This window comes from Trichosurus vulpecula, chromosome 7, assembly GCF_011100635.1.
Source record: "Trichosurus vulpecula isolate mTriVul1 chromosome 7, mTriVul1.pri, whole genome shotgun sequence".
NCBI lineage: Eukaryota > Metazoa > Chordata > Mammalia > Diprotodontia > Phalangeridae > Trichosurus > Trichosurus vulpecula.
Genome location: NC_050579.1, coordinates 241,462,431 through 241,474,964, shown reverse-complemented (window position 1 = coordinate 241,474,964; position 12,534 = coordinate 241,462,431). Strand labels below are relative to the sequence as shown.

General features: G+C 41.8%; 1 protein-coding gene across 2 annotated transcripts in view; it reads left to right on the top strand.

The window, feature by feature from the left end:
- ABCC10 (ATP binding cassette subfamily C member 10) overlaps positions 1-12,534 on the top strand; it is a 37,949-nt gene that overhangs the window by 17,453 nt on the left and 7,962 nt on the right. Inside the window, exons 11-13 of one of the 2 annotated variants that reach the window (XM_036768904.1) lie at positions 10,002-10,079; positions 10,263-10,457; positions 12,350-12,500. In XM_036768904.1, the coding sequence (XP_036624799.1) occupies positions 10,002-10,079; positions 10,263-10,457; positions 12,350-12,500 (424 nt within the window). The remainder of the gene's footprint in view (positions 1-10,001; positions 10,080-10,262; positions 10,458-12,349; positions 12,501-12,534) is intronic. The other variant, XM_036768905.1, reaches the window with a different exon arrangement.

Sequence of the window (12,534 nt, the reverse complement as noted above, 5' to 3'; positions counted from 1 at the left end):
TAGGACGTCTGGACTCCGGGTCTAGCTTTACCACCAGGACTGCGGTAACAGCAGTGTTGCTGACAGCTGCTGTGGCTGTGTGAGATCAATAGCCCCAGCACGCAGAAGGGCTGCCAGCACAGGTTCTCTGATCTGCTGTCCTAAGGAAAGCACCTTTAAGGGGTTAACAATCTCACTTGAATGAAACGTACATATATCATTCACCTAGTCCAGGGGAGAAAAGTCAGCACCCTGAACTTCAGAGCAAGTACAAACAGATCATGTAAACAGATAGGCTTTTGTCTGACCAAGACACCACATACATAGTTACCAGAGAGAAGCACCAACATCTGGGTTTTGTCAAAGGCGGGCGAAGGAGGGGCTTCAATCGGCTACCCAGAGTCTCATCGCCAACACTCTTTCAATGAGTGTATCCCCAAAAATGAACCACTAACCTCCTAGCAGATATACCCTGCTCAGGGGCCTGAGAGCTCAAGGCCTACCATTTAGGGTGTGGGAAAGTTAGTTCCTCAATCATTTGCACCAGGGTGTAGGAAAGTTCTTCAAATGACTAGTATCATATGCATTGTCTCCAATCAATGACTCCCATCATATACATTGTTTCCAATCAATGACTCCCCATTGCCTTAGTGCTAAGAAGTGCTCCAAAATAAGAAATCCCACTTTACCTGCCCCATTCAAAGGGAGGCAAGACTCATTAAAGTCACTTGATAGCCCCAGCATCCCAAAGGAGAACAGCCAAAAAGTCCTGCCCTGATTACGATCACAATTGCCTGGGTGACTGTGGGCAAGTCATTACCCCCTTGGGGATTTCTGTTTCTTCACTTTTATTATATAATGTATAGAATCATTCCTAGGTTCCTAGGACTGGTATGAGCATGAACTGAAAGCATAGGGAAAAGTACAAGAGTTAGTGAAATATATGGATAGCATTTTTTCAGGAGAAAGGGAGATAGCTTTGGGACTTGTGGGTTTGATTACCTTGGGGCCTTAGGGAGAGCTGAAGCTCAGAAGTGAGTGAAATTTCTCATAAAATGGCTTGGAGAAAATGGCTTTGAGAACAGATTTAAGAAATTATGACACATGTATAATTGATATATTGCTTACCTTCTCAAGGGAGTGGAGGAAGGGTAGGAGGAAGGGAGAGAATTTGGAACTCAAAATTTTAAAAAATGTTAAAAAATGTTTTAAATGTAATTGAGAAGTATTTAATGAAATAAATAAAAATATATTTTAAAAAATTATGAGAGACAACATGACTTAGTTACAGTAGATAGAATCCTATACTTAGAGTCAGGAGCTTGTTGTTCAGTCATGTCTGACGACTCCTGACCCTGTGGGCCACGTAGTCCATGGGGTTTTCTTGGCAAAAATACTGGAGTGGTTTGCCATTTCCTTCTCCAGTGGATTAAGGCAAACGGAAGTTAAGTGACTTGCCCAGGGTCACACAGATAGTAAGTGTCTGAGGCTGGATTTGAACTCAGGTATTCCTGACTCCAGGCCCAGCACTCTAGCCACACTGAGCCAAAACTAGCTGCCTCAAATCAGGAACACCTAGGTCCAAATCCCATTTCTGACACTTGATAGCTGAGCAAGCCTTGGCAAATCATTTAACCTTTCTAATCTTGTTCATCTTAAAATAGGAATAACAATACCTGTAGCAGTTATTCTGAAAAAGATCTGGGGGTTTTAGTGGTCTGCAAGCTCAATATGTGTCAACAGTATGATATAGGAGCCCAAAAAGGTAATACAATTATCCCTTCCACGCTCAGGGGGTTAAGAGCATGGTGACCCTGTGATCTGGAAAATCTACATAAAAATTTTTTGGCCTTCCCTTCATACCAGAGAAGAAGTCTGAATTTTTTTCTTTTTCTTTTATGTGGTCTTTACAATGTCTTATTGTAAAATTTGGGTTGACATTATACAATACTCTACATACATTTTGCACATTTCTGAGTTTTTAAACTTTTTCTCTGTCATCTGCTGGCCTTTGCATGTCATCTCCAGCTTCTGCAAAGCTCCCAAAAATTCCCATTTAATTTCTTAATGTCGACTCATGATATATCAAAACCGTGATGGGGGAAAGTTATGATGTAGAAGAGATAGCTATACATTCTTAGATTCCATTAAGAAGAGCATCAGCTACAAGTATGGTGCCAATACCTAAACTGGGAAGAGCCAAAACAGAGAAAGAAAATTATAGACCAATTTCCCTAATGAATATAGATGAAAAATTTTTAAATAAAATATTAGCAAAGAGATTACAGCAACTTATCTTGAGGATAATTCACTGTGACCAGGTAGGAGTTATACCAGGAATGCAGGGCTGGTTCAGTATTAGGAAAGCTATCAGCATAATTGACCATCTCAACAACAAAACTAACAGAAATCATATGATTATCTCAATAGATGCAGAAAAAGCATTTGACAAAATACAATACCCATTCCTATTAAAAATACTAGAGAGCATGAGAATAAATGGAGTCTTCCTTAAAATGATAGGTAGTATCTATCTAAAACCATCAGCAGGCATTATAGGTAATGGGGATAAGCAAAAAGCATTTCCAATAAGATCAGGGGTGAAACAAGGATGTCCATTATCACCACTGTTATTCAGTATTGTACTAGAAACATTAGCTTTAGCAGTAAGAGAAGAAAAAGAAATTGAAGGAATTAGAATAGGCAAAGAAGAATTAAAGCTATCACTTTTTGTAGATGATATGATGGTATGCTTAGAGAATCCTAGAGAATCAAGTAAAAAGTTACTTGAAACAATAAAGAAATTTAGCAAAGTTGCAGGATATAAAATAAACACACGTAAATCATTGGCATTTCTATATATTACCAACAAAGCCCAACAGCAAGGGATAGAAAGAGAAATCCATTTAAAGTTACTGTAGGCGTTATAAAATTTTGGGGAGTCTACCTGCCAAAAAACCCCAGGAACTACATGAACACAATTACAAAACACTTTTAACACAAATAAATGAGATCTAAATAATTGGAAAAACATCAGTTGCTCATGGGTGTGCCAAGCTAACATAATAAAAATGACAATTTTACCTAAATTAAATTATTTATTCAGTGCTATACCAATCAGACTACCAAAAAAAAGTTTATAGAGCTAGAAAAAACAATAATAAAATTTATCAGGAAGAACAAAAGATCCGGAATATCAAGGGAATTAATGAAAATTATGCAAGGGAAGGTGGCCTATCTGTACCAGATCTTAAATTGAATTATACAGCAGCTGTCATCAAAACTATTTGGTACTGGATAAGAAATAGAGTGGTAGATCAGTGGAATAGGTTAAGTATATAAGACACAATAGTCAATGACTATAGCAATCTACTATTTGATAAATCCAAAGACCCCAGTTTCTGGGATAAGAACTCACTATTCAACAAAAACTGCTGAGAAAACTGGAAAATATTATGGCAGACACTAGGCATAAACCAACATCTTATACCCTATACCAAGATAAAGTCAAAATGGGTACACAATTTAGATATAAAGACTGATACTATAAGTAAATTAAGAGAGCAAGGAATAGTTTGCCTGTCAGATCTATGGAGAAGGGAAGAATTTATGACCGAAGAAGAGATAGAGAGCATTATAAAATGCAAAGTGGATGATTTTGATTACTTTAAATTGAAAAGTTTTTCCATAAACAAAGCCAATGCAACCAAGATTAGAAGGGAAGCAGAAAGCTGAGAAACATTTTTACAGCCAGTATCTCTCATAAAGGCCTCATTTCTAAAATGTATAGAGAACTGAGTCAAATTTGTAAGAATACAAGTTATTCCCTAATTGATAAATGGTCAAAGGATATGAACAGGCAGTTTTCAGAGGGAGAAATTAAAGCTATCTATAGTCATGTCAAAAAAATGCTCTAAATCGCTATTTTGTTTTTTGCTTTTGTTTTTTTGGAGAGGGGAAGGCAGGGCAATTGGGGTTGAGTTGCCCAAGGTCACACAGCTAGTAAATGTGTCAAGTGTCTGAGACCAGATTTGAACTCAGGTCCTCCTGACTCCAGGGCCAGTGTTCTACTCACTAGCTGCCCTTCTAAATCACTATTGATTAGAGAAATGCAAATCAAAACAACTCTAAGGTACTGTATCACACCTATCAGATTGGCTAACATGACAAAACAGAAAAATGAGAAATGTTGGAGAAGATGTGGGAAAATTGGAACAATAATGCATTGTTGGTGGAGTCGTGAACTGATCCAACCATTCCGGAGAGCAATTTGAAACTATGCCCAAAGGGCTATAAAAATGTGCCTACCCTTTAACCCAGAAATACCACTTCTAGGGCTGTATCCTAAAGAGATCATAAAAACAGGAAAAGGAACCACATGTACAAAAAATATTTATGGCAGCTCTTCTTGTGGTGGCCAGGAATTGGAAACTGAGGGCGTGCCTGTCAATTGGGGAATGGCTGAACAAGTTGTAGTATATGAATGTAATGGAATAGTATTGTGCTATAAGAAATAATGAGCAGGCAGATTTCAGAAAAAACCTGGAAAGACTTATATGAACTGATGCTGAATGAAGTGAGCAGAACCAGGAGAACATTGTACACAGTAACAGCCTCATTGTGCGATGACTGACTTTGATAGACTTAGTTCTTCTCAGCAACGCAAGGATCTAAGACAGCTCCAAAAGACTCATGATGAAAAATGCCATCCACATCCACAGAAAGAATTTTGGAGTCTGAATGCAGATGGAAGCATACTATTTGCTCTCCTTTTCTTTTGTTGTTTTGTTTTGTTTCTTCTTTCTGGTGGTTCCTCCCATTGGTTCTAATTCTGTCTTACAACATGACTAATATGAAAATGTATTTAATATGAATTATAAGGAGAGCCCCTATCAGATTGCATGCTGTTTTGGGAAGAGGGGAGGAGATGGAAGGGGAGAAAATGTTAAACTCAAAATCTCATGGAAGTGAATGTTGAAAACTAAAAATAAATAAATTATTTATTTATAAAAATAAAATCACGGGGACAGAAAAAATGGGGGGCATCAGCTTTCAGGAATAGGAAGATAATAGTTCTACTGGACATCTAGGTGGCACAGTGGATAGAGTACTAAACCTGGAGTTAGGAAGACCTCAGTTCAAATCTGGCCTTGGACACTTACTAGCTGTGTGATCCTGGACAGGTCACTTAATCACTGTCTGCCTCAGTTTCCTCAATTCTGAAATAGGGATGATAATAATAGCACCTACCTTCCTGGGTTGTTGTGAGAATCAAATGAGACAATATTTGTAAAGCATTTAGCACAGTACCTGGTACATAGTAGGCACTATATACGTATTTATTCTCTTCCCCTCCCTTCCCTGACCTCTGTCCTTGTCATATGGAGTATTCAGGTCTGGGTACCTGCATTTAAGGAGGATGTTGATAAACTGGAGAGTGTCCAGAGGAGGGCAGCATGGTTGGTGAAGGTCCTTGCATCCGTATCATATAAATATTGGCTGAAGGAGCTGGGTGTGTTTAGCCTTGAGGTGGGGCGCAGGGATAAGACAGTTTTGTTCAAGTCTTTGAAGGGCTGTTACTCGGAGTTAGGGTTAGATCTTCTCTGTTTGGTCCCAAAGGAGAGAACCAGGAGGAATGGGAGGAAGATGCTAAGAGGCAAATCTAGGCCTCACATCAGGAAACACTTCCTAAAAAAAAAAAAAAAAGTGGCATGGCCTGCCTGAGGAGGCAGCGGGTGACCTCTTGTTGGGTAGGTTATATTGGGGATTCCTTCAGTGTGTGGCTTAGACTGGATTCCCGCTCTCATGTCCTGTGATCTCTCAGCTTGGTCGTGAGGTCCAAATGAGACCGACCCAAGCACTTCCCCAGCCTTAAAGCCCTATATAAATATCAGCTATTGGGATTATTGTTTTGATGACTACATTATTATTTTATCATCATCCTCTTCTATCAGTCAGCAAGCATTTGTTAAATGCTGGGAAACACAAAGACAAAAATGAAGCAGTCTCTGCCTTTAGGGAGTTTATAATCTATCTGGAAGAAGAATGTGTGATCGGGGTGTACTTTATATAATAGTCATCCTGTCTCTGAAGGGATATTTAATGGAACAAATGTTTATTGAAACTGAGGTGGCTCAGTGGACAGTGTGCTGGGCTTGGAGTCAGGAAGACTTGAGTCCAAATCTGGCCTCAGACGCCTGGGAGGGTCACCTCACCTTTGTTTGCTTCAGTTTTCTGGTCCATAAAATGGAGGTAATAATAGCACCTCCCACCAGGGCCAAATGAGGCGATAATTGTAAATCGCTCAGCACAGTGCCTGGCACACAGTGTTGCTCTTTGTGACCCCATTTTGGGGTTTTCTTGGCAAAAAAGACACTGGAGTGGTTTGCCATTTCCTTTTCCAGCTCATTTTACAGATGAGGAAATTGAGGCAAACAGGGTTAGGTGACTTGCCCAGAGTCACACAGCTAGAAAGTATCTGAGGCCAGATTTGAACTCGGGAAGATGAGTCTTCCTAATTCCAAACCTGGTAGTCTATCCACTGTGCCGCCTAGCTGCCCATAGTAAGCACTACATAAATGTTAGGTGTGTTGTTTTTGTTATTGAGTCTGGTCTCTTTGTGACCCATGGACCCTTCAATCCTGCACCGTCTCCAGAAGTCTGTCCAAGCTCATGTCCGTTGTTTCTATGACACTCTCTATCCATCTCACCCTCCGCCGTCCTCTTTTACTTTTGCCTTCAGTCTTCCCAACATCAGAGTCTTTTCCACTGAGCCCAATCTTCTCGTCATGTGGCCAGAGTATTTAAGCTTCAGTTTTGGTATTTATCCTTCCAATGAAGAATGTGAATTAATTTCTTTACATGTTGACTGATTTGATCTTCTTGCTGCCTGAGGGAGTCTCAAGTCTTCTCCAGCACAGTTCCAAACTGTCAGTTCTACAGCACTCAGCTTTTCTCATAGTCCAACTCTCACAGCCATAAATTACTACTGGAAAAACCATAGCTTAGACTATTTTTATTAAATTTATAAAATGCTTTGAAAACCTTAAAGTGTACCGTAAATGTTGGCTATCATTTTTATTTTTTTTATTGAGCACTTAATGTGGTTGAGACACCTTGCATGGTACAGGGGATACAGAGATAAGTAAGACACGATCCCTGCTCTTAGGAAGCTAATAGGTGTTTAAAACATACATACACATCAGCAGTAGAAAGTAGAATGTGATAAAGGCCAAAAGCAGGGAACAAAATACCATAATTAAGATACAGAGTTCAGAGAAGGAAAAGTTCACTTTTACTTACGGAGATTATGGAAGACTTCCCACTCTCTTCAAATCAGAACTCTTTTATTTGGGGGGTGGGGAGGGCCATTGCCCAGGGTCACACAGCAAATAACTATCCAAAGCTGGATTTGAACTCAAGTCCTCCTGCCTCCAGACCTGGGGTTCTATCCACTGCACCACCTAGCTGCCTCTGAAATCAGAACTCTTGTGTGCATGTCTTCATCAGCTCAGTATAATCTGAATTGCTGGAGGGTAGCAGCTATTTCCTTTGAGGTTTCTTGTCTCTCTATTGCCTTGCATGGAGTAGGCGCTTGATAAATGCTTACTGAGTTAAACTGAATTGAAACTCTTTAACCTAGCATACAGAGCCCTCCATCATCTGGTTCCAACCTCATTGAACCTTCACCCCAATCACATTCTACATTCTGCATTCTATCCAAACTAGACTTGCTGAATGAACCTGGGCATGACCCATGCTTTCCTGCCTCTCTCTATCTTTGCTCACCCCAGAATTTTCTCCCCACTGCATTTATGCCCAGTGACATCCGGCCTCTCCTCCCTATTTGAATTTGGGGAAGTTACCTCATTTATCCTAACTTCATTTTCCTTCCTCCTCTCCCTCCTTGTCCATCCCCATGAGACATCCCTTATAATAAAGACTAAGAAAGAATAAAAAGTTTTGATGTAACATATTGAAAAAGTGTGATGTTGTATGCGGTATTCCGCACATATAGCCACCCACCTTCTTCTACAAAGACAGCAGGGAGGAAGATACCTTCTTCTATATATCTCTTCTCTGGGGCTAAACATGGTCAGTTTAATTATGAAGTGTTTGGTTTTTTTCCCTAGCTATTTGATTTTAAATTATTTTATTTAGCGTTTTATTTTTCCCCAATTACATGTAAAAACAACTTTTAACATTTGTTTTAAAAATTTTGAGTTCCAAATTCCCTCCGTTCCTTCCCACCCTCCTCACTGAGAAGGTGAGCAGTTTCATATAGGTTATACATGTGCAGTCATGCAAAACATATTTTCATATTAGTCATGTTGTAAAAGAAAACATAGACCAAAAGAAAAAAAGACCCAAGAAAAATAAAGTTTTTTAAAAAAAGCATGCTTTGATCTATATTCTCTGGGGATGGATGGCATTTTTCATCACAAGTCCTTCAGAGCTGTCTTGGATCATTGTGTTGCTGAGACTAGCTAAGTCACTCACAGCTGATCATAGTACAGCATTACTGTTACTGTGTACAGTGTCCTGCTTCTGCTTGTTTCACTTTGAATCCACTCCGGTCAGTCTTTCCTGCCCATCATTTCTTATAGCACAGTAGTATTCAGTAACAATTACATACCACCATGGGGCAGGTAGGTTGCATGGTGAGTAGAGCCCCAGCCCTGGAAGCAGGAGGACCTGAGTTCAAATCCAACATCAGACACTTGACACACTAGCTGTGTGACCTTGCGTGAGTCACTTAACCCCAATTGCCCTGCCTTCCTCCCTCCAAAAAAAAATCCTATACCACAATTTGGTTCAACCATCCCTCAATTGTTGGGCAAATGTTCAATTTCCAATTCCTTGCCGCAAGAAAAGAGCTGCTATAAATATTTTTGTACATATAGGTCCTTTTTTCTTTTTGTTTTTTATCTCTAGTGGTATTGCTGGGTCAAAAGGTACGCATTGTTTTATAGCCCTTTGGGCATAGTTCTAACTTGCTCTACAGAATGGTCAAACCAGTTCGCAATTCCACCAAAAGTGCGTTAATGTCTCAATTTTCCTACATCCCTTCCAACATTTGTCATTTTACTTTTCAGTCCTGTTAGCTGATCTAATAGGTGTGAAGTACTAACTACGTCAGAATTGTTTTAATTTGCATTTCTCCAGTCAGTAGTGTTTTAGAGCACTTTCTCTTATGGCTGTAGATTTTCTGTTGTTTTGTTGTTTGGGCTTTTACTTACATCATTGGAGTCATTGTGTATATCGTTTTTCTACTTCTAATTACTTCACTTTGGGTCAGTTTATATAAGAATTCCCATGCTTCTCTGTAGTCATCACAGTCATTGTTTCTTATAGCTCAGTAATAATCATAATGATGGTGATGATAATGGTGGTGGTGATGGTGGCAGTAGTGGTGGCTAGTATTTATATATCCCTTTAAGGTAAGCAAAACTCTTTACGCATATTATCTCATTTGATTCTCACAACAACACTGAGAGGCAGGTGCTGTTATCATCCTCATTTTACAGTTTAGGAAACTGAGGCAGGGAGAGATTGAGTGATTTGCCTAGGGTCACACAGCTAGTAAGTATTCAAGGCAGGATCCTCACTGCCTCTAGGTCCAATGTTCTATTATCTATGTTGCCTAAATGCCTCACTTGTGTACCACAACTTGTCCAGCTGTTCCCCAGTGGGTTGGCATCTACTAGACTTTTCTTTTCGCAAGGGGGCCAAGGCAGGGCAATGGGAATCAAACACAACTGAAAAACTGAATGACAACAAGGTCTGTAGAAGCAGTGAGAGGAACTAGGTGACTCTTAAGGGCCTGCCCAGCCCTAGGACTCCAGGATACCATGTAGGTTAGAACCAAGATGGCAGCTGGATCAGGGGCCACTAGAGAGCACAAAAGGTTGAAGCACCATAAACATTTTTTGAGCATCTGTTGTTTAGAACACACTTAACTAAATACTGTAACCCATTGGTAACTAGGACTAGTATCTTCTGACTTCCATTCCATCCTCTAGGACCACCCTCTGAGATTCTGCCACTGGTACAGGCTGCCCCCAACGCCCAGTCCGAGGATGTGCAGAAGACTGAGTCAGGTGTGCCTTTCCATAGTCACCCCTTATCTTCTTCCTTCTCTTTAACTTCCGTGGTCAATGCCACTGAGATTTTTAGACATTGGCCTAAATATTCCTCCCCTTCCCTTCCCTTCCTCATGGTCATCCCCCTACCGTAAGTCCTCCAAATGTGACTCCCCTTCTTCTCTTTGTACATCGTTGTAGCAGCAGCCTCAGAAGCATGGAAGGCAGAGAAAGAGAGTGAGGAGCCCAAGGAGGCGGGCTCAAACCCCAGCCGCCTCTTCCAGGAAGAAGAAAAGAAAGAAGGGGCTGTGGCCTTCCAGGTGTACCGGGCTTACTGGAAAGCTGTGGGTGGGGGTCTCTCCCTAGCCTTCCTCTTCTTCTTGCTTCTCATGCAAGGTAAGAGCACATCTACGAGCCCCCAGCTATCTTTGTTCCTTTGCCCCTCCCTTTGTCCATCATTCACTTCACATGGGCTGGGCGGTCTCAGCTCTAGGGTCCTCATCTACTGGGATGTTCACTCCCCTCCATGAGAGGCCTGTGTATATGTTATTGCATTCTCTCTCTCTAGGGGCTCTAGAGAGTGACCATGAGTGACACATTTCTCTAGTCTCGAGTTTCTTCCTCTGACCACTGGATTACTGGATTTAGAACTGAAAGGACTGAAGAAATAAGGATTTATTAAACGCTAACTATGTGAATGAACGGAAAAGCATTTGTTCCCATTTACTATGTGGATACCAATAGAACATTAATTAGGGGAGACAGCTCATAAAACTCTGAGCTGAAAGCTCCCGAGAAGTCCTGTAGGTGCAGTGATGAGGGGGCAGATAGCAGGGTCCTAGGTCAGTTATGTCATTAGGTCAGTTGATCCCAATGCCTGGGATCTACAGGACTCAGAGGCAAGGCAGATGGGAAAGCCTGGAAGACTTTAGGAGGTAGCAGCAGGGTAGTTGGTAAGGCCTGGTGGTCCTCCCTCTCGCCAAAAGGAATAGAGTTGGTGACTCCTATCTATTCTGAGCCAGGAAGGAGAACCTGATGGGTTCTGGGCTTCTGGCAGGGTGGGAAAGTGGAAGCAGGGTGCTTTCAGTGGTCACAGATGTTCCCACATCCCAGATAGACCAGGATTCTGGGACTGGGAGTAGAGGTGGAAGCGGGGAAGGATACCCCTTTGATGATAGGTCTTCCTGCCTCATAGGCAACTAGGTAGCCCAGTGGATAGAGTGTTGGGCTTAGAATTAGGAAGATCTGAGTTCAAATCCAGCCTCAGATACTTCCTGGCTACATGACCCTGGACAAGTCACTTAATTGCTATCTGCCTCAGTTTCCCCATTATATTATTTATGTATAGTATATATTACTGTAATTACATGCCATAATTATATATTTTATATATCTATACTCCATAGACATTATATTATTCATATATATTGTTTATAATAATAAATTATTACAGACAATAATAACACCCACCTCCCAGGGTTCTTGTAAGAATCAAATGAGACAATAGTTGTGAAGCACTTAGCACAGTGCCTGGCACATAGTGGGCACTTAATAAAAGTTTGTCCCCTTCCTTCCACCTTCCCCTGTGCCAGAGGTGCTGAGATCTGCTTGGATTTGCAAAGTGGGTCACCTGTTCCAGTCTCCTCATTTTAGACTGAGGCCCAGAGAATTAAGTGACCCGTCAGAGCCCGTATAGTAGCAGCCAGTGGCAGAGCTGGGCATTAGTCTGACTCCAGGAGTGCCCTCTCCATTAAGCTCCAATGCCTCCCTGCCTGGAAAACAGGGATGCTAATGCGTGCACTGCCGCAGGGCTGCCGTGAGCTAAGTGTTTGTACGACTAAAAGGACTGTCAGAAAGCCAGTTATTACTGGTGCTCTTATTAGACTCTCTCGAAGAGAGCGGTGGTAGCTTTGGCCCTGAGCCCCGGCACAGAGCTGACCCGGGAGACAGGGAGGAAAGCCTTCCCAGGCTTCAGCTTGCTGTCCCTGCCCTTGCCCTCCTTAGTCTTCCTCATATTTCCTAAATTTGGAACTTCTCCCTACTTCCCCCAGAGTGGCACGTAGGACCACAGAGGAGACACAACATAGGTGAAGGGTTGAGGAGACAGGCCCATAGGGTGGGGAAGGAGCTAGGGAGCTGTGGAGGCAGAAACTAGGGCCGTCAAGGAGGCCGAGGGAGGAGAAGGGGGAGGGTGATGGATGAGAGGAAAGCTGGGCAGGCCTAGGAAAGTGCAAATGACAGATGGATGGTTTTTCTTTGCCCTCTTTTTTCCTGTGCTCTGTTCCCAGGGACTCGGAATGCTGCTGACTGGTGGCTTTCTCACTGGATCTCCCAGCTGAAGAAAGTGGAGAATGGCTCCCAAGAGCTGTGGCACCTTACCAGCCAAGCACCCTCGCTGCTCTCCCCACAGCTCCTTCTCTTCTCCCCTGGAGGCCTCTTGTGAGTGGGCTGGGAGCCCCCAAAAAAACCAGAG